A 23,484-nucleotide genomic window follows, 5' to 3' on the forward strand; every position below is an offset into this window, starting at 1 on the left:
GGCCGTGGTTACAATTGACTGGTGCATAAGATGTATTATAAAGCCATGATGTACATGTACTTACACTTGTCTACATGTTTTGTAGTTTAGTGGAAACATACATAAACATTACAATCATTTCTAGAATGTGTCACATTATGGATAAATGAAATATAAGTTGTCCCACAACTCACTATGACTTTATTGGTCCTGTCCCGACAAAGATCCTTGTGGTACCAACCCGGGAACGATTTTAATAGTCCCGGCTTTTCGGGTAATCGGTCCCGGGTTCCGGCAGATATAATATAACTGCAATCGCTGTCAACAAATTTTGCAATAACGCATGGTGAATTAACATGTCAGTTATTGAAGGAATATGTGAGTAAACTGTCTATGAACTGATTGTACTGTAATTTTCTTTCTCCTCTTGACTTTTTCGGTATGTATTATGAGTATAAATCAGATAGATTGTTATTAATATGGGGCCGTATGAAATGGACATATTTCGGACTAATTCGGATAACTTTCAACATGCAATTTTAGGGCAGACACCACTAGTTAAATTCTTATTCATTCCATTGACCAATAACGCGAAATGATACCTAGTATTTTACGATCCCAAAACCATATATGGATAGAAAGTTCCAGTTTTTTACTAAAACATTCAACAATATTAAAAAAAGGTTTAAGATGTATACTTAAAGAAGCCAAATGGTCTGGTGCTTTGATTCACGGTCATTGGTTAATAAAAAAACATTTAAAATGAAGTAAACACAAAGGCAGCTAAACATTTGAAACAACCAAAACAATATATGTCTTGTTAAAAAATCATAAAGTGCACAGGGCTAATCTTATTTTGATATGTTCACGATAGGGGTTGAATGTTACATTCAGCTCTGCTGTTATTTAATTGTCTTTGGTTAAATAATGTTTCATATGCTAACATAGATCCAAATGACAATTAAAATCACTGTTCTTGATAAAAAAAATTACTTATTCAAAAAGAAAGTTGAGAAAAAACTTTGAAAATAGTACCGATAAAAAAGCAGTCTCACATATAAATAGTATTTAATGTGGTTACAAAGCAAATTTCATCATGAACATTTCACAAATAAACATTTGTCTATAAGTGATGTTTTCACAAAGAATGAGTTTTTATACTGTTCTGACAGTGGACTGCTGTGTTTCTCAGTAAGAAAGTCAAACAGTTAGCTTGTGAGATAAATCAAATCATTCACTGTGAAAGTCTATAAAAAAAAATTGGGCTATTTTCTGACAGAGTCCTCTAATTTTTAAATACAGTAAGGTGTAGTTGACTCCTTCCTGAGTGAGTCAGTGTTTAATCCTTTGACTCGATGTGGTTATAGATTAAAGAAAGGGTTACATGAGCTTTTTATTTTTAAAAGATTGAAAAATATGTCAATTTAAGGTTGTACATTAAAATATCTTATATTGATTGCAGAGTAAAATGAGAACAACAACAACTGAGAAGTTGGCCGAGCTGCAGGGTAACCCTGGCAACGTGCGAAATATTTGTATTCTGGCCCATGTTGATCATGGTGAGTATTTTTGCAAAACGCTTGTAGTAAATAATTAAATTACCTAGGCCCCCCAAAAATGCCTTTAGGTTCTCAGGCATATTTTTTGAAAAATTGGAATGGTGCACTTTTTATTCTTAAAATTTTGAAACATGTTGGTAAATATTTCAAAACAGAAGTCATTAATTGCAATTAAAATATGTGAAAATGTCAGAGCACATACGCTTTGATTAATTCATTAGGATTTTTTTGTAATTGATCTCAAAATATATCTTTAAAACATATCTCTCCAACATTGTCCTATTTTGGTAAAATTGTTTGGTGAGCTACACATGTGCAAGCTAACAATTTAAGAAATACTCCATATTCCAAGTAGTTATTACTTCAACACATTAAAATCCGAAGCAATTTTGGCTTGTTCATTTCGACATTGTAGTACCTGTTGCGAGGTTTTGCCACAATTATGGTAGTTTATCATGTTGTTTCCCTCATATTTCAGGAAAGACAACTCTAGCTGATGCATTAGTAGCCAGCAATGGGATTATTTCCCAAAGAATGGCTGGAAAGGTTTGTTTCTTTTGGTATCGAATTTTATTGAATCACAAAAAAATGTGCTTAATTCTGTTTAAATTTTAATCTTGCTATTATTTTAACAGATCAATAATTTATATGCATGACAAATCTGAACATGCGAAATTATTTGCATGTCAACTTATTGATGCTTCTTTCAGAAGCATTAATAATTTGTTTGGCATGGTTTGATATTTTTTCAAAGTCTGAAAATGTCCTGAATGTGCAATGTCACAGCTGGAATAAATATTTCATTACCTTACAGCTGCGGTATCTGGACAGTCGGGAAGATGAACAGATCCGTGGCATTACCATGAAGTCAAGTGCCATCTCGCTACACTTTCATAATGGTGAAAAATATTTCTTTAAAACGTTTCATAACTTCTTTTGTACAATTGAACAAAAGCCTTGGTTTTGTTCTAAAACTTTAACCTTGGCTATTACTAGGGATGTTCCGACGATTAATTATAGTCGAAAATTGATTGGTTGGGCCTGAAATTGGCGACTTTAAGTTGCATTTGGTCAAAATCAATCATTGATTCAACAGACGAGTTGTTGTTCTTCTTTCCTCTCATTATTTGCATTCCAGTTATTTCTGCCAATTTACTCCTTCGATTTCATTATTACATTGGAAAGTGTTTGGTTGTCCACTTCAACAATATGGCCAAAAGCAACAACAACACCAACTAATTTCAAACATACACATATGTATAGTTAAGGTTTAGGAGTGATTGTACAAGAATAAAACTACAATAAAAGTATTGTCAAAAAAGTGTACTATCGATAATCAGTTACTTGAGTGGAGTATGAAGGACCATAACATATATATGCACCCCCACCCTAATGTGTATTGGCATGTGTTTGCAGAGTTCATGTGTATTACTAGTATTTATAATGAGGAAGATATATTTTCCATTTACTGTGCAGATACTGTATATTTTCCGTTTCCTGTGCAGATACTGGAGAGTTCCTTGTGAACCTGATTGACTCACCGGGCCATGTTGACTTCTCCAGTGAGGTCTCCACGGCCGTACGACTCTGTGACGGGGCCATTGTTGTTGTCGACGTTGTGGAGGGTGTCTGTCCCCAGGTGAGATGGCAGGAGTAAACTTTCTTAGACAAATTAATCCACATGCATGTAATGATGAAACATAATTAACATGCAAAGCTGTGATCAAATTCTTTTTTGATTGTCAAAGCTTTTTAGAGTGTTAAAATATTATGGGGATGAAAAGTTCATGTTCAGGGGTTTTGTCAGTGCATACGGATAATAACACAGTTTTGTGATTTGGCATCTGTGCTCAGGCCCTATTACCACCACACACAAAGGTTGACTAGTCAATATAATACATGGTTTGCTATTTATCCTGAAACTGTGTCACACCTTGGAACAGACCAATGTGGTGCCAAGTTGGGCACACCCTAAGAATATCAACTTCTGTATATGTATTCAATTCTAGTAATTATTTTGTGTAAATGTTTCCTGAGTACCGTGTCACAAATTGCTCTGTGACACATTTATTGCCACTTAACATTTGCATTTAATTTTACCATGTGTGTGGGTAAATTTTTTTATTAAAATTATGTCACAAATTATGTCACAACTTGTAACACGATACTTTCATTGCTGCATCAGGCACTACTGGAGTATATCTTTTTAACATTTTAGTTCAATTCTACCATTTATGGTGGTAAATGTTTCCCGAAAGCCAAGTCAGAATTTGTAACAGGCCTACGCAGTGATGAGTCAGGCGTGGCTGGAGAATATCAGATATTATCCTAACTATTCTTGTGCTTAATCCTTCAACCTATGGGTCAATTGTTCTTAATAAGTGCCATACCTTTTTACAGCCAAACGCAGTGCTGCATCAGGCGTAGTTTGAGAGTATCTGATATTATCTGACCTGATTTGGGGCTTAATCTTTCCACATATGTGGATTAAAGGATATCTTAAACCATGAAATACCTTTTTACAGCCCTGTGCAGTGCTGCGTCAGGCGTGATTTGAGTATATTGGATATAATCTGACAAATTCTTGCGCATAATGCATCCACCTTATATGAGTAAATGTATTCATAAACTGTGCAATAACTTCAAACAGACCCATGCAGTGCTGCGCCAGGCGTGGTTGGAGAATATCCGTCCGATTCTCGTACTCAACAAACTCGACCGCCTCATCACAGAGCTTGAGATGGAGCCACTCCAGGCCTTCATACACCTACAGCAGATATTGGAACAGGTTGGGACTTCTTTTTCAAAAAGTCATTCAAATTACCATTTTCTTTAACCAGCCCAAAGAAGATATAAATAAAATTACCAACAAGCCAGAGTATATAAACAAATTGAAAAGATTTCTTGACAACTCTTAGCTTGTTTCGGGCTTGCAGGCCTTTGCTAATTATGATCACTGTTAAAGACGTTTTTCAGTCAGAAATCTTACAGATCATGGTATGTTCCTGATCAATGGTTGTTTGATAAAAAATGTGGTAAAGATGGAATATCAATGATGTAATTATAAGTGTAGTCTTGTACCATCATTTTCAGTTTGTGAGATTTCAGTCTCAGTTTGTTGGTTTTTCATCTTGAGTTTGAACCCAAGAGACAAATTCTAGAATAAAGACTGTTTATATTTGTTTATAAAGGAATTTATTAAATCTTCAAAAGCATAATTGTGAGTCCAGGAACTCTTAAATATGAGAAGGTGAGAATCTTGAATTTGAAAGAAAGAATAGCTAGATGGTAAATGAAATGGCCTCTTCATTGTATTATTATTATTGTTTATTATTTTGAAATAAGCCTTTAATTCAATAAATAAAATTGTACAGGTGAATGTTGTGACGAGTGAGCTATTTACGGCAGACGTGATGTCCTTATATTCTTCGGATCCCACTCAAACTGAGGGGGGCACTCAACAGGTATGAACTTTTTTCTTCTTTTTTTTGAACTTGATCAGGAGGACACTCACCAAAAATTCTGTAATATTTATATGTATACAATAATAATGAATGTAAAAGTCAGATGACAAAATTATCTTTTGAATTTTTTAGTTCCATTGTGTGTGTAAGTATAAGAAAGAGTTAAAAATGTGAAGTTTTAAAATCATAGTAGTTTCAATGTCAGCAATGTGAATGTATGTAAATATCTCCACACAATAACTTTTTCCATAGACACATGACTGGCACGAGGAAGCAGACGAACAAGAGCACAAGAACATTTACTTCTCCCCCGACCTCGGCAACGTCGTGTTTGCTTCCGCCTACGATGGATGGGGATTCACGTATGTCTTCTCCCAATCTAGAAATAGAATGCTAGTACATATTTAAGTGTTGACAATAAAAAGTTTTTATATGTTGTTTGAAATGTCTAGAAATAGAATACTTCAATTGAAAATTCCTTCTTCACTCCGTACCTTATTGAATCATGCTGTGTTTAATGAATTGGTCCAAACGCTGCTGGATGGATATGCAAGAACAAATGAGATCATATTTCGTTATGTGTACAAGTTGATTTTCTTCAGTATTCAATATTCAGATAGTTTCAATACAGGTAAATGCATGATCAACCTACACAAATTAAGCCACTACAGCATGCACTTTCTTGGATTGATTCATATTTTTTGTGCGTTCATGCAGTATGAACACTTTGGTGTGTTTTTGCAAATCAATGACCAGTCATGCTTGTTGAATCAAAATGCAACAATGAAATATACAATAATGTCATAACACCAATCAGTCGAAAATTTAAATTAGAATTTCTATATAGAACAGACTAGGTAAATGTAAATATTTGAACATTCATGATTTTTCCAGGATTGACCAGTTTGCCGATATCTATGGCAAGAAGCTTGGTATGAATGTAGAAGGCCTGCAGAAAACATTGTGGGGCGACTTCTTCCTCAACAGCAAGACAAAGAGGATCATGAAGGGTGCCCAGGTCAGTAATTATTGCTCTAAGAATTTTTAAACCTATCAAATTACTTTTTAGCTTGTATTTTTTTCGAAGTTGTATGTTTTTGAACAAAACACTCCTAGATATTGCCATAGCCTTGGTGTTGTCTGGGTTTTGCCACATCACAGTGAAAAAAGCTTTAACCATGGCTATAGCTGAAGGAAATACTCATGTAGTGGCTGTGTGTAAACCACCACTCAACTTAAGAGTTTGATTGTTTATTTTATAACAATGTCAAAGAAACCAAGCACGTCTAAATAATAATTACATAAATAGAACTTGAATATTACTGCTCAAAGATAAGAGCGAATATGCTTATGAAATAAATCAATAAGTAACAAATGTTACAAGTGTAGTTGTTGACTTAAGTCATTGACGATTCAGATGAGAATTATTTATTTGTATATGTTAATAAGGGCGTGTGCAATGAAGCGGGAAAAGGAGAGAAGGGCATTATCAACCAATCGATCACTCTCATAAATATAGATCAACTCGCATAACCAGTATTTACGCTCTGACGCACTCGAACATCGACGGACATTGACGAACAGTAAAGCATATAAGACAATAGCCACGTAGCACGACACTAAACACGACAAGAAAACAAATACACAAACAATACAAGACAATATACGATATGGAACCATACCAAACACACAAACGGAAATATGCACCTTGCTACATACTCCCCCTCCTGGTTGGTATGTACCCTACATTCAGGAAACATACCGTCCAGGTAATGAGAGTAAATAACTTTGTCTCAATAAAACTTGGTACACATGTTGCCAGTGACAATGGGCAGATGTATAGCCACGCCTATTACTTGGGCTTGTAATTGTTGCGTTATGCCCTTGTTTTGACTTAAAAATACAGACTCATTGGCGTTTGGTCTGCAGTCCTCTTGTTATTTTATTGTGATTCATTTTGCTCTGCATCGTGAGTCCTGTGCTCATCGTTCTTCCTGAGGTCCAATTACAATAATCTGGAGCATGCTCATGGACACATGTTTAAAGGTAGTAATTTGTACATAAATCTTTACCATGTACCTCAGTTTTATTTGAAAGGTTGCATAGTTGATTCCCAAGAGCCATGAATATTTTGTTGATATTCTTGTTCTTGTCCATATCTGGTCCAAATTCCTGGCAAATTCTTAAGAGTTACACACATAAATAACTTGAAAGAAAATTATTTACTTAAACTTTATTCCAGTTAAAGGGGAAGAAACCACTGTTTGTCCAGTTTGTATTGGAGAGTATCTGGTCTGTGTACGAGGCTGTGTTAATACGGCGTGATATGGAAATGACAAAAAAGATACAGGCATCCCTTGGGCTGAAGATGAATGTACGGGACACGCGGCAGAACGACACCCGTGTCCTGCTGCAGGCCATGATGGGGCAGTGGCTTCCTATCTCAAGTGCTGTGCTGGGTACGGTTAAACTTTGGATTAATGATAATATAGAATGATTAAGAAATTATGATTTACAAGTAACCTGTAGATAAGGTCTACAAGGTCTTATGATGTTTATATTTATTAGATTGGACAGTGGCTTTCTCTCTCATGAGCCGTGCTGGGTATGATACTGTATTAAAATCACAAATATTTAATGGATAAGATAGATTTATTTATGGAATGCTAAAATGAAAATGATCATACATGTAGGCTTTTCAATTTCTGGGTCCACCGGATAATATTCTGAATGAAATATTTTGCTTTCTATGTTCAACACAATTTCTTGAAAAGAAATATGCTTCTTAAAAAATATTCCTCTTAAAAAATGGAAAATATGTTAACTTTCATTTTATGTGTTACCATTTATTGACTCATATTAAAGATGTTCTCTGGTATCCATTCAGTTGTGAAAATGTTTGATCACATGTATTATCTGCCAACATTTTACCAGGTAAGGTTGTGGAGAAGCTGCCATCGCCCCTGGAGATTGCAGAAGAGAAGATTGAAAAGTTAATGTGCAACCAGGCCCGACGCTTCGACTCCCTTCCTCCACAGACACAGGCTCTCAAACAGGGTAAGTATCGAATTTTGTATTACACTTAAATTCTGGCTACACATAGACCTTGTTTTATGTTTATACTTTGTCATGCTAAACCATTAACCTTGGCCATAACTCATATTCACATTAAACTTTTTGTCAGAGACATTTGGCACATGTGTAGCAAGGCCCATAACTCTGGCTTTCGTAATGGATGAGTTATGCCCCTTTTGAAAAAAGGAAAGACGAGAGTTGGCATCTGCATGTTGTGCTCTTGTTTTTCTTACTTCATATATGCATTATTACAGATTTCCTGGCGTGCAGCTCATCTGAAGAGAAGCCTACAATCATATTTGTGTCGAAAATGGTTCCAGTGGACAAGACTGCACTTCCTCAAAATAAACAGAGGTATTGTTAACGTTAGGCCGAGAAAATAATATCTATGTTCTCGGGCAATATTTTGATAAAATAGTAGGGAGCCTTTGATATGATCAAATGTATTGTAAAATAGTCTTAAACTAAACTAAAAAATGGTCAGAAGACGTATACTTATAGTCGAGTTCTGTGTTATTCATGAACATGTACCTTGTGTTTTAATGCTTATCTAGAAATTAGCTAAGCTCTATTGACTGATGTACTGATTTGGCTAGCCATTCGTAAAAAGAGCATAAATTGATTATCAAATTTTACCCAAATCAGTATCATAAATGTGCATAAAGCTAAATTTATATAAGGTCATGAATATGAAGTAGGATAAGCTCTAAAAATATGTATACACAATCATTAGAATGTATATACAATCTCCTGAAAATGTATTCATGATGAACATGTGATTACAGACCATTTACCATTATTCCTGTGTGATAACCAGAACATGTACCAATCATCGACAAATCTGGGAATGGAGATCAAACCTAGGTCCCTCATATCCAGAATGCCCTATGGTAACCACTCAGACATCACTAAGATACTTTTGTCCTGATAATCTGTTGTTTGCTTGTAGGCCACTCACAGAGGCGGAGCTAGAGAGGCGACGTGAGGCAGCCAGACAGAGGCATGCGGTCAGGATGGAGCAGAGGCAGGCCGCGGAGGAGGGTGGAGCCGAGACACAGGGGAAGGAGAATGGACAGGCAGATGGGCAAGCTGTGGCAGGTCAGTTTTTAAAGGCAAAGTTTGTTTACTTATAAGATTTATTAAGCCCAACTTAGTACAAGGTCATGTGAGCTTTTGTGATTTCCAATTGATAAAACTTCACTTAGTAAGTGTTTTGGGGTCCATTTTATAAAAGATCTGAATTATGAGCTGATCTTCATGTTATATTTTCGTTACTTTGTAATATAATAAATATAAAGCAAGGTAAAGAATATATGACATTGAAGATGTTAATTTTACATCTGTTGAGCAAACATACAAACTTTTACAGATGATCGCGTCTGCAAACATTGAAGCGCTTGATTATGACTTGTTTTAAAAGTGTCTGTTGACTAGAACTGTTGGAAACTATTTAATACCCAAGCTAGGGTAACATTATCATATCAATATCGCTTATTTAAATCCATGTTTGCAAACAAACAAACTCTTACAGATGATCTTGTCTGCAAACATTGAAGCGCTTGACTCTTACTTGTTAAATGAACGTTAGTCGCCTCATTTTATTGGAAATTCCATGTGTCTATTATTAGACCCATGCAAAAGTAACAAACAATACAAATAAGAATATTTAACACTCAGCAATGAAATCCTGTATTCAGACAGCACTTGAAATAATCGACGTACAATAATTATGTAATCGTTTTTACCCAGAATGATTTTTACTAAAAGACAGCTACTATTTATTTGTTGGTGTGTATTTTCCAGACTGGCCAGCTAATAAACCCGGTGTGGCTGAGGACCTGGAGGGGCAAGTGTTTGTTGGTTTTGCCCGGGTGTATAGTGGGAGGGTACGTAAGGGACAGAAGCTCTACGTCCTCGGCCCAAAACATGACCCCGCTCGTGCTCTACAAAAGGTAGAGATTTTTTGCATGTATACAACAACAGGTCAAAGTCTTTTTTGAGGATATCTAAAAAATTCTTGGAAACTTGAGTTCTGCTATAGTACTTCAGGGACTTGACAGTAATCTGGGAGGGTTGTAGTGTTCAACTTAATTCTATGATGTTCTGCCTGTATTACCTTTTGGCAAAATAATCCCACACTTTTAAAGACTTTTTTTTTTATGCCCCCGAAGGTGGGCATATTAAAATCGCACCGTCCGTCCGTCCGTCCGGCTCTGTAACTTTCCCTTGTATGGACAGATTTTAAAATAACTTGCCACATGTGTTCCACATACCAAGACGACGTGTGACGTGCAAGACTCGTGTCCCTACCTCAAAGGTCAAGGTCACACTTAGTGTTTATTCACAATGGAGTGCTGCATATAAGGACATAGAGTATAGGTTTTCGTGTCCGGGCTGTAACTTTCTCTTGTATGGACAGATTTTATAATAACTTGCCACATGTGTACCACATACCAAGACGACGTGTCGCGTGCAAAACCTGTGTCCCTACCTCAAAGGTCAAGGTCACACTGAGTGTTTATTCACAATGGAGTGCTGCATATAAGGACATAGAGTATAGGTTGTTGTGTCCGGGCTGTAACTTTCCCTTGTATGGACAGATTTTATAATAACTTGCCACATGTGTTCCACATACCAAGACGACGTGTCGCGTGCAAGACCCGTGTCCCTACCTCAAAGGTCAAGGTCACATTTAGTGTTTATTCACAATGGAGTGCTGCATATAAGGACATAAGAGTATAGGTTGTCGTGTCCGGGCTGTAACTTTCTCTTGTATGGACAGATTTTAAAATAACTTGCCACGTGTGTTCCACATACCAAGACGACGTGTCGCCTGCAAGACCCGTGTCCCTACCTCAAAGGTCAAGGTCACACTTAGTGTTTATTCACAATGGAGTGCTGCATATAAGGACATAGAGTATAGGTTGTCGTGTCCGGGCTGTAACTTTCCCTTGTATGGACAGATTTTAAAATAACTTGCCACATGTGTACCACATACCAAGACGACGTGTCGCGTGCAAAACCTGTGTCCCTATCTCAAAGGTCAAGGTCACACTTAGTGTTTATTCACAATGGAGTGCTGCATATAAGGACATAGAGTATAGGTTGTCGGGTCCGGGCTGTAACTTTCTCTTGTTTTAAATGTGTTGTATCTGAGTGAGAAATTAAGAATATTGTGACTGTATTGGTTAGGTCAACAAATTAAAGATCTCAAAGAAATTTTTCATCTTAAACCCATGTGACTGCCTTTGTTATGAACTGGTCGCTGTATACAGTACCAGTAGGTTCTAAGTTTTGGGACAGGAATAGTTCTCTGACAGTCATGTGTATTGTACCAACACTTTCCATTAGGTAAAGATTGTTTTAAATTTAATAACAAAAGTTGATCACTGTTTACAAAATTACATCCAGTACCCATGTGTACAAAAATACTGTAAAATCCAGACAAGAAATATAAAAGGGAAGGAAATCTTACAATACACATACTTTAACATATGCGTATGTTACTTCCCCTCTTAATATTTTTCAGAGAAACCAGGTATATGCACCATGTTATGACATGTATACAGTATATGTGTTTGCTCTGCTTAAAAAAGTTATTTTACAGGCAAAAATGAATATGATTTTTTCTGCTTTAAGTATTTAACTTTTACACGTATCAAACAAAGAATATTGCCTGTTTAATGTAAACTCTAGAAAGTGACTGAGAAATATTACCGGCAAACTAGAATTTGATCCCTTTTGTATACATCATTTGAAACAAAGAAAAGTTATCATACTTCAATTAACTTTGCATTATTTGAACAGAAGAAGAGTTTGATTTTAGTATAAGAAGGCTTTAAACAGATATCTTAAATAATGAATGTACATGTATCTTGAAAAAAAAAGTAGTCTGAACACCACTTGCCTACTTGTCAAAATACCTATTTCATGGTTACAAGACAGTAAATTTAGTACTTAGCATTGTAAATTGTTATGTTCTTTAGCTTCAGTGAATAAATAGTCAATTATAATCATTTTAACAAAATAAGATTACTAAGTCACTTGATCAAACACATATTTGAGTGATCTTGTCGGTCTGTGTTTTTTTATTAAGGTTTCTGAACTCATGGAAAGGTTGACAGATTTGAATATTTTTGGTTATCATGTTTAACACCATAAAAAACAGGTCAAGTTATGCTAAGGTTACATACTACTAATTTTTATGGAGTTTTGCCCCCTTTTAAACTTAGAATTTGCCAAAAAATACAGTGTCCGGACAATTACTAATGAAGCATTGACAGATTTTAAGTTTTGGAACACATGTTTTACACCAGCAAATACAGTTAAAATGCACTTTGGTTGAAAACAACCAATTGCTGACTAAGTAATGACCTGTTTTCTAATTACAATTAAAAAAAAATGTTTTCTAGAAAAAAAATCATGAAATGGTTGACAGATTGAAAAAAAATGTATGATACATGACACACAACATGTGTTGGACACCAAAAATACATGGCAAGTTAGACTTTGGTTATATAAACCATTAATTTAGGTTATCTTTTCAAAATAGAATTTGCCAAAAAAAATGTGTCTGGATGTCGGTGCTAAGAATTTTTTTTTTTTTTTTTTTTTTAATTTTACTTTTTTTTTTTCAAACTGACTATAAAAACGTTAGGGTCGGCGCCTATTCCGTAGGTAGGGTCGGGTAACCCGAACCAAATGTATTTTTTTTTTAGGCCCAACCAGTTGTCATAAAGTAGTAACCCTATATTTAAGCTGACAGAAGCCAGGGACCTTGATGCCACGGCAACTGTTTCAGACCTGTCAAGTGATGATCATGTGACTGTTGCCACGGTGACAGACCTCTACATGTTCATGGGCAGAGAACTGGAGGCCCTGGAGAGTGTTCCCGCTGGAAATGTGCTGGGTAACCTCCCTTGTATAGATCTGAAAAAACAAACAAAAAAACTTAAATACATTGTAATCACAATTTTTTCACCAATATCTTGATCTATAATATATCAATACAGATATGTTGAACTAATTTGTTTTATACTGGTACGAGTGGCATGTTGATAAATGAAACACTTTAAAGCATTGAAACTGACTGCTTAAAGCAGCATTTAGTGCAGTACAAATAATCTGTCTCTTTGGTGCAAAAATGCATTGCACTGTGTTTTTTTTTATTGATTAGCACATTTTGCTAAGTTATTTGCAAACAGCAGTATTCTAGTTTGTGTTTGTTGATTCAAATTACATGTATATCTAGCACTTCTTATTTAATGTGGAAAAAAGTATCTGTCATTTAATAACTTGATATAAAAACAAAAGAAAATGATTGCGGTAGTTGAACCTTATATAAAAACAAAAGAAAATGATTGCGGTATTTGCTAAGGAGATAATGACTTGAAAACTACTTTAATAGCAGCTGATCTGAAAATGATTCTAATGGTGGATAATTTTACTTTCTAAGGTGATATTAGTGTCATGGTAACAGAATCTAAGATAACACAATCAAGATAATGTATTGTGATTGCAATGTTGGGTTGGCTACGAGTTCTATATGTATATTGTATTCATATTGATTTCAATGATAATTCACTACTTTAATGTAATGTTGTCTTTTTTCAAATCTAAGAGTGTGGTGTTTTTTTTCTAAATGGGTGGTTTACAAAATAATGAGGCAAAAGTGTGACATAGGGGTTGAAAATTCAAACCCAGTTTTCATGATTGTCACCTATTTTACATGAAAGTAAATACTTCAAATTACACAGAAACAACTTTGGGAAAGTATCAGGAAATACAAATAAAAAAATATTTTGACCTTAAATCCAAATATTGCGAACATTTCTTACAATATGGTTGATTGATAAAAGTGTCTTATGACAAGAACCTTGCATAAATCATATGTTTTTCTGAATTATATAATCAGTAATTGGTACCTGTGTGTAGTCATGTGCATAATAACTCAGTTGTTTAAGAAAAATAAAAAAAATCAACACATTTTATTTAAATTTGAAGCCAAAAATAAATTGTTACCTCACAAAGTTTTTGCTGTAATTAAAACAAGAATCATATAAGGGAAAAATCTACATTAACCTCACCTTATGCATCTTTATAGACCACATACCAAATTTCAAGAATGTATTGTAACTTACAATTGCCAAATTTTTCATTTCAAAATTGAACTATTTTTCGGTGCACAGGGGACACATATTGAAAGCCAATATAATATGCATTATTATTCACTTTCATGTTAATAAAATAATGATTTGTAATCAACTTAAGACATTTCTGTGTATATGATAGAGTGTATTCCTCAAAATTTCTTCAGTATCACATTTTTCACAACAATTTCCTCAAATTCAACAGCATGTAATGATGCAAATGGAAAATAGTGGCTAAGAGAACAACTTACAGCAAACAGTCACATATATAACATTTATTACTTCCTATCGAGTCTAAAAATAAGAAAATATCATCAATGGTAATATAAAGTACTAGAATTCATACATGTTTAATACTTTGTTAAATAATGGAAAGGGTGCACAGGGGACAAATCATAATGCAAGTAAAATTTTTTAATTATGTAATTATTTTTGTATCTTTTTTTCCTGGTAAACATTTTTACAATAAGAGGAACTGTACTTTCAGTAAAGCTTGAAACAAAACTGTAAATGTTTGAAAGATTTTATTAGAGCCTACAAAACTAAATTTCTAAACAATGGAATAAAATAAAACCACAGAGTGGAATAAAGATTTTGGTCTCAATGCACCTGTTACCATTAAACACTTAAGTGAACATGTCTAAATTTAATTCACATGTCTATATTTAAAAGATGCCTCTTTGCTTTTGGCATCCTACTCAATAGAATAGTATTTTTTTTATTAGGCATTATTCAAGAATTAAACTCAAGAAAATTCTCAACTTTTGGTTTCCACAAGGATTTAAATTCACCTGGCTTTGACATGGTTTTACTTTGGTCCATTTTTAATTGTCAAAGACTTTTCTTGCAACTCCACATATTCTTAGCATTGCTTGTGTATACTAGCTGCCTTTTTATATTTTTTTCCTGAATTAGTTGTTGTGCCTACTTTCTTATGACTATGACTGACAGACATCACCAATTGTGTAATTTTCTACAACATGACTTTTATTTTCACTTTGGTGTGGCATTCTTTACCAGACGGTTAATTGTGGAGGCCCATGCCATGGAATCCCTCCGAAGGGGTTGTTTTGCATGTTGTGCTTTATCTGAACTAATGCTGCTTCAACTGTGTGTATTCATACCTTCTCATTTTAACCTTTCTCCTTTTATTCTCTCTGTCATTTTCTGGACTTTTGTTGTTTGCTCATTTCGCTTCATTTTATTTCTTTTCTGCCCCTGCTTCTTTAGTTTCTCCTTTTCTTTTATTTGTAAATCATATATAGAATCTATTTGTCCTCTTTCTTAGCTTTTGGGCAATACCTGGCAAATTCTGCTCTTTTTCTCAGTATCTCGATCTCTGTCATACATTTTCTGCAACTTTTGATCTTTCCTAAGTCATTCTCTGCACTTCCTAGACTTCATTGTGTTAATGTTTTCAACAGTCTTTTCTTCATTTGTTTTCATATTTTCTATGTGATCTCTTTGGAAAAGGAAGCTTAACTACAAGCTTTTCCACTAGAGTACTTATTTCCTGTTCAAAATTATAATCTGGTACCGCTATATTTGCTATCCATATGAAAAAAATTGTCCGCTGTGCACTGAATTGAAGCATATAATACCTTGCACATGTAAAAGCATTACATGAATAATTTATATTTGATTTGATGTTTTTTAATTGTCATGATAAAATCAAAATAGAATATTTAAACAAAATATGTTATTTTATGTGCCTCAATACTGAAACTGTATTTAAATTAATTTGATAAACCTTTAAAAGTAAACATTTAATGGCTTTATAATTAAATAATAAAAAAGTATCTATTACACACTTACCATCAAATTGCTAAACTATCAAGTGATGTCTAAATATAACATACACATTTCTCAGAATGTGGAAATAGCACCATATTTGTTAGTTTATGACATTTTATTGAAATCTGCTAAAACAGGGTGCACAGGGGACATTGCTTTAAACCATGCAGATGCTTCAAATCTCTGTATGTGAGAGGCTGAAAACTGTTTTTGCATCTGTTGTAACTTTCTTTTCTGGGAAATACAGCAAAATATCATTTTATTGAAGAAATTATAGAAATCTGACAACTAACAACCGGAAAGGTGCACAGGGGACATTTTTGGGTAATAAGTCATGCATCTGAGTTACGGACAAAATAATGTATGAAATAATAAAACTATGTTATTTATATAAAGCTGGCAGGTTAAAGTTATTAAAATAACATAGTAATTAAATATAAATAGTGCTTAAATGGAATGGTAGTGTTCTCAATGTGAATCGAATATTCTATCTTCATTTTTAAATGAATGGGGGTCCGTCATATGACATTAAAATTTGGTTAAGATAATACATATTTTTTTATTTGAAGTATGTTTTTTAAAATGAGAAAGGGTTAAGTTACATAAAAAACAATAAAAAAAATAGTATATCATTCAGTTTCAAAAAATAAAACACATTTGAATAAAGGTCTTCATGTAAAATGTCACACTTTTTGGGTGCACAGGGGACAAATTTAGCAACATATTCTTACATAACTTTTTTGCTGATTGAACCATTCATTTGAAACTCAACAATTTTCTTAACAACATTAATTGGCCCATAATGTGCCTGCTTGCACTTTCCAAAAGTGAAAGGAATAAAAGTTAGGAGAGATAAAAGAAAAATCCTCATTATTTTGAAAACCACCCATGTATGAAAACTGTTCGAGCAGCATTTTAAATCTGATAATGTCAAAGAAAAATAACTTCTTTACCATCTGATTTGAATGAGCTTCGTGTTATCTCAGAAATTGATCTTTCAATTTGTTGCATGCCATGGTGATATAAATGATACCACATATCAAGACTTTAATACTTTTTAACAAATATAAGTCACATGAATACTGTGCCATGGGGTGCAAGGGGTGTACCTAAAGCATTTTGAATTGCACACCTTTATACTTGAGTGAGCCGTATGAGTATGGAGGTCTTTCATTAGAGTGGTCTCGAAATGTTTAATGGTGTGAGAGTGGTACGAGTGTCTCCTTGGGTAGGAAAGTTTTGAAGAATACAGTGATGAAAGAAACATTTTCAAGCGTTCTGAATGCAAATATTCAGAGTAACAACAGTAAACTATAACAAGTAAATTACATTGCTTGTAAAACTGCTCAGCCTTCCATTTTTATTCTAGATTTTTTGGTTTAAGCTGTTGATTTTATGTAGGGGGGAACCAAAATTGATTTGTACACAAGGGCTTGTCTAGGTTCGCCCATTCATGAATTTACCATTGACATTTATATTACAAAGAGTATGTATTTGTTTTTTTAAGGCATAGCAGGTTTGGAGGACCATATTCTCAAGTCTGGGACAGTGTCGAGCACTGTGGCATGTACAGCATTCACTGACTTGTACTTCGACGCCTCACCAATCCTCAGAGTGGCTCTAGAACCAACACACCCAGGTAAGTCAATCTTGTCAGCCCGGAGGATCATCAGGGATGTTGTTAAGCATAGTTGCATGTACAAAGTTTATTGACCTGTACTTCGATGCCTCACCTATCCTTCGTTTTTCCTGTGGTAATCAATAACATCCTTTGTCAAGGCAACCAGCGGTGGTAGATATCACGTCTATGATAGCCCAAGTTATGATTTGTTGTATAGTCAAAACTTATACATCAATGGTTTAACAAGCTCATTTTAATATGAAAGAAATTATTAACCTTTATTTTACCACACCCTTTTTGTTCCCTTTACATTATTTTGTAAACTTTCAAGGAATATTGCCACCCTTGAGGGGAACAGTGCATGTTGTCAAGCCTTGCCAAACACTGTCAACCTCGGCTAAAGCTTCGGTCCACAGTGTTGCCTCTGTTTGACAAGATTCACTATTCCGCTAAAGGGAGGCAATATTTATTTAATAACAAATAAAACTATAGAAAATGGAGATCACAGAAATGATGTGAGCTTGGAACCATTCCTGGATATGAACCAGTACAGCAGTCAATTGTATTAAACTTTGATAAGTTGTCAATCTTTAAGCTAGGTGACTCATTAAAAAGATTTCATTGGTAAGTAGATATTATTGGATAAATATTGACCAATCAATAAACATTTTGGATAACTTTAACCAAACCGGCTTTGTACCATTTGCTTCAGTGGTGTCCACTTTGAGTGGCTATGAAAACATTTGCCCATTGTGGAGGTTGAACGCACAACCTTTTTGTGAGAGGGGTGCCACCTATACCACTGGATCACTCTTATTATTAATTGCATTATGCTAGATGTCATTAAACCATTCAATTTATGGTCACATAATCCAATAGATTACTTATGACCAACATAGTTATTACATTCCGACATGTTCCTATATTTTCTTCATATTTTAGGTGAGATGGGTAAACTGGTTTCTGGCCTGCGACTGTTGAACCAGGCAGACCCGTGTGTCCAAGTTCTCGTGCAAGAAACCGGAGAGCATGTGATCGTCACCGCTGGGGAGGTCCATCTCCAGAAATGTCTGGACGATCTCCAACAGAGGTAACGGCAGGGCCTGACCAAATTCATTGCAGATTGTCATATTCAATATTTATAGTCCACTTTTTTTAAGCTGCACTTTCACTTTAATTTATATATCATTATATTAGACAAACCTTCGGTAAAAAGAAAGCATTGCACTTTGTTTTCAAAATGAGAGCACTAAGTTAGTGTTGTTTCAATGATTGAGTATAAAAGAAAAACGATTAAAATGGTTAAAGTTGGGGTCTGTCAATAGTGATTGTCAAATTTGTGAATAAAAAAAATAACCATGCACTACAGTTTTTCCATTATTTGAACACCAATGCATCCAAATATCCATTTTTTTAAACACTTAAAAATTCAATTTCGAACACACAATATGCAAAACATAATGCATAAGAAATATACGATAGAAAATGTTATTCTAAAGCCATACATTTATCAAGAGATTACACTGAAGTAACTACGGGAATTTATCAAAGGACTCAGTTTGGATCCCCTATTATTGATATGTAATGTTTTGTCTGATTCCTAATTCTACTTGTACTTCTTTTTGCTTTGGATAGGTATGCAAAGATAGAGATCACAGCCTCATCCCCTATTGTTCCTTTCCGGGAGACGATTGTTCCCCCACCCACAATGGACATGGTGAACGAAAGCATTATCACCCAAAATTCAGGGAACGGTAACGTCATTCGGAAGGAGTTTGAAGATGACGAGGAAGTGCTTGAACGTGGTCTGGTCAGAATTTACACGCCCAATAAAAGCTGCATGGTCCAGATAAGAGCCCTTCCCCTCCCACCTGAGGTTACAGACTACCTTGATGAAAATCAGCTTCTGATTAAAACACTTGATCAGTATGTGTCGAGTAAGATTTCGGATAGGCATAAGGCTGATATTCAGGTGGGGTCAAAGTTGAAGCAGTCAACAAAGGAGGCAATGAAGGAATTTAAGGAGAAACTCGAAAAGTTATTCACTGAAGCTGGGAAGCAGTGGAAAGATTTTGTCGAACATATTTGGGCATTTGGCCCAAAAAGGGTTGGGCCAAATATTTTGGTGAATAGAGTTGAAGAATATGATAGATTGTCAATATGGGACTGCTTGTCTAATGAAAAGCAGAAGGGAAAAGTGTTTGTGCGTGACTATGAATACAGTGTGATGTCAGGTTTCCAGCTGGCTACATTGACTGGTCCACTATGTGATGAACCGATGAGAGGTGTGTGTTTTGTGATGGAAAAATGGGAGGTTGCGGGTAACCAGCCTAAGATGGAAAAGAATACAGAGAGAATAGACAAAAATGAAAGAAACAGTGAAATATGTGGTGAAAACCTAGAAATTAAGTTATCAAAAGTCAGTTTAGACACAAATTCCATTGAGTCAAAATCAAAAGAGACTTTATCTGAATGTAATGGTTCCTCAAAAGATTCTGACACTAAATCTCATGAAAATGGATTAACTAACAGAAGTGTAAGCATAACAAGTGACAAAGATGAAACCGAGGAAGAACTGGTGCCCAGCTCCAAAGGTCAAGGTCAGAATCTTGTCCAAGGTCACATGTCAGGTCAGCTAATTTCCATAGTAAAGGAGGCGTGTCTGAAGTCATTCCAGACCCAACCACAGCGGCTAATGGCTGCCATGTACAAGTGTAACACACAGGCTTCCACTGAGGTCCTGGGTAAGTCAAGGATTAGCTTAAAAATGATAAGAACATTTGTGTTTTTCAATATATAGTTTAAATACTTAAAAGCTAAATATAGAAGATAACTTTAGTACAAAATGCTCCAATGACAATAACGTTCTTACATTTAAAGCCTAATAAAAAATAAATAAATAAAGCCTACCTACCCTACCTGTTTTTGAAAAGTATGTAACCTTAACCAAACCTCTTTTTGAGCCATATTCCTTTATGTGTGATTGGTGAAAAAGAGTTAATAAATATAGTTTTCAGTATTTTATCCTAGCCTCAGAATATAATCTCAAGCCAATGGGATCACATATTTTCATTTAATTAGTACCACACTTAATTGTTAACAATTGTAGATCTACAACTTAACAGACATGAAATCAAAATTTGGTTTCTGAGCCTGCTGAAAAAATGTTATATTCTAAGTCAGTTAGAACAAATCATGTTAAATCTTAAGAACTAATAAGGGGTGTGCCTCTTAATGAATATTATTTTCTAACTTAAAACATTCTCCCCAACAGGCAAGTTGTTTGCAGTGATCGGGAAGCGTCATGGGCGTATATTGCAGGACGAGATGCGTGAAGGCTCGCAGATGTTCAACATTCTTGCCTCCATTCCCGTCGTGGAGAGCTTCGGGTTCGCAGAGGAGATTCGTAAACGCACCAGTGGCTTCGCCAGTCCCCAGCTTGTTTTCAGTCACTGGGAGGTGGGTGATATAACTTAAGTATTGTCTGCAAATTTATTGTGCAGTAAACCTTTGTTACGAGGATAAATTAAATTGATGCTGGTTGTAATTCAACCCTTCCATTGGCCAATGAATGGATTACATTTGGTTTATAGGCAAAAGCGTATTGGTAACAAGCTTATGACCACCTCTGACAAACCACTGCTGACAAACAACCTTCGTCAAGTGACCTGGTGGAGCAAGGCTCCTATTCGTGTTATTTTTTTACATGACGCTCAACCACCTTGATATAAATACATGTTTTCATAAGTGTTAAACCAGTAAGAGATTAAATAGTCACATTATCGATAACCCTGGACAAACCAATGCATGAGGACTTAGATTCAATGTATTCCTTTGTTAAAAATAAATAAAAAAGTAAATAATTTTCAAGGTTGTTTGTTATCTGATTTTATCATTTTTTTGCATTAAATATTAAATCAATAACTGTTAAGCACTCTGGATAGGTAGTTTCGTATTTGTCTGACTTTGACAAAAAACAACAACAATATAACTTTACTCATTTCCTTTCAGAATGATATAACAGAGTTATAACATGAATGTAGCGCACTCGCCATTGATTGTATTTAAGTTAACATTCATATTCAAATTGTTGCTATAAAAAAGTGTACTATCTTGAATGTAAATTACAGAATGATATTCTGTTTTGTACAGGTGATTGATTTAGATCCATTCTGGGTGCCCACGACTGAGGAGGAGATCATGCACTATGGGGAGAAGGCCGACTCAGAAAACCGCGCCCGGGTGTACATGAACAACGTGCGGGAACGCAAAGGACTCAAGGTCGATAAGAAAATTGTTGAACACGCAGAAAAACAGAGAACGCTTACCAGGAATAAATAAAGTGGATTTGTTGATAAAGTGTTATGGAGACTCAGAGAAATAAATGAATTTTGAGTAATGTCTCTCACTGTTTGAAATAAGTTGTGTTAAAATTTACAGCTATGCAGAAATAACGTTAAATCAATGGTTTGTAATGGTCATCTTGTGATAAGTTAATGTTTAGATAATGGATTTTAATTGCAAATTCAACTCTTCGCTGTTATCATTTTGAATACGGTAATTATGTGGGTTATTAAATTTCTAAACAACCAGTAACTTGCCAGACTCTGTTTCTTTCTTGTGTTATACAAATTGTTTGATGCATCTCAGTAAAGTTCATGGCCCTTCAGAATTGACATCACTACTGGCTCCAATTTCTCAAAAAATATTAAGCTTAGCAAGCTTTAATGTCTTATTTCAATTAGCAAACTGACTGTCTTAATTTTAATTTTACACTATAATAAAATAGGAGTTAATTATGATGATCAAGAAGATAATTTTCTTTAACTGTCTAAAAACTCTTTAAAATGAGAATATAACATATAATAAATCATACCAAAACAAAATACTGAGCTTAGTTTGATTCTGTACGAACAGAGAAATTGAGTCCTGCTTTCTACCAAGAAAACAATGGCTGTTTCTATGAGCTATGAACTTTCCTAACAACGTATAAACTATAGCTGTACACTCATACGAAACAACTGATTTCAATGGTTCTGTAAATCTCCTGATTTCAATGTTATTTAAAAATTAAAGCATAATATGCCTGTATAATATTGTAATAATTTTCATTTCAATATCTTCCATAATGAGGCCTTTTATATGAACATATTACTTATTTCACATCATGAGACCTGGTGAAAAAAGGTAATATAATGTTAAACTGTAATATTGTTGTTGATACAGAATAGATTTCATCACTGATACTATTAAAGTAATATATCAAGTAATATAAAACGTAATTGATAAAGAAATAGGGATTTTTTAATATCAGTACTTCATTATTAAGCCAGACAGAAATTTATGATCATCTAACTGCAATAATTCATCGCTGTTGCCATTATCCCTATTCTGTGTTATATAAGAATATAAAGGTCAGTACGCAAATTAATTGTCTGTTCTGTTTTTTCTTAATTATTTCAAAAATGATATTCCCATTAATCAGCAATTTATATAGGATCAGTTTCCAAGGAAACTGTCCGGCTTTTCAAATCAGTTTCGTATCCCCACATGAGTGCTGGAGATTTATCCTGTAGTTTTTACCAGTAATTTCAGTTCTCTTTAAAGCTGCACTCTCGCTGATATACCAATTTTACAACTTTTTTATTTTTATACCCCTGACAAACGAAGTTTGAAAGGGGTATATTGGAGTCACCTTGTGGTTGGTTGGTTTGTCGGTCGGTCCGTTGCAATTTACCTTATCCAGAGGATAACTTAAAAACTACTGGATGGAATTGGATTAAACTTCATACAATGGTAGATCATAATGAGAGGAAGTGCAGTGTACAATAACTATAATTCTA

General features: G+C 34.6%; 1 protein-coding gene across 1 annotated transcript; it reads left to right on the forward strand.

The window, feature by feature from the left end:
* Positions 1-260: 260 nt before the first annotated feature.
* Positions 261-22,913, forward strand: LOC128228977 (elongation factor-like GTPase 1). Its single transcript, XM_052940576.1, has 20 exons — positions 261-357; positions 1,442-1,538; positions 2,017-2,084; positions 2,353-2,437; positions 3,044-3,177; positions 4,189-4,326; positions 4,913-5,002; positions 5,255-5,364; positions 5,897-6,020; positions 7,245-7,461; positions 7,937-8,059; positions 8,332-8,431; positions 9,027-9,175; positions 9,881-10,029; positions 12,836-12,986; positions 17,528-17,659; positions 18,584-18,731; positions 19,277-20,385; positions 20,916-21,100; positions 21,794-22,913. The coding sequence occupies exons 2-20, from the start codon at positions 1,448-1,450 to the stop codon at positions 21,980-21,982; spliced, it is 3,492 nt and encodes a 1,163-aa protein (XP_052796536.1). The 5' UTR covers positions 261-357; positions 1,442-1,447; the 3' UTR covers positions 21,983-22,913.
* Positions 22,914-23,484: the final 571 nt, after the last annotated feature.

This window comes from Mya arenaria, chromosome 3, assembly GCF_026914265.1.
Source record: "Mya arenaria isolate MELC-2E11 chromosome 3, ASM2691426v1".
NCBI lineage: Eukaryota > Metazoa > Mollusca > Bivalvia > Myida > Myidae > Mya > Mya arenaria.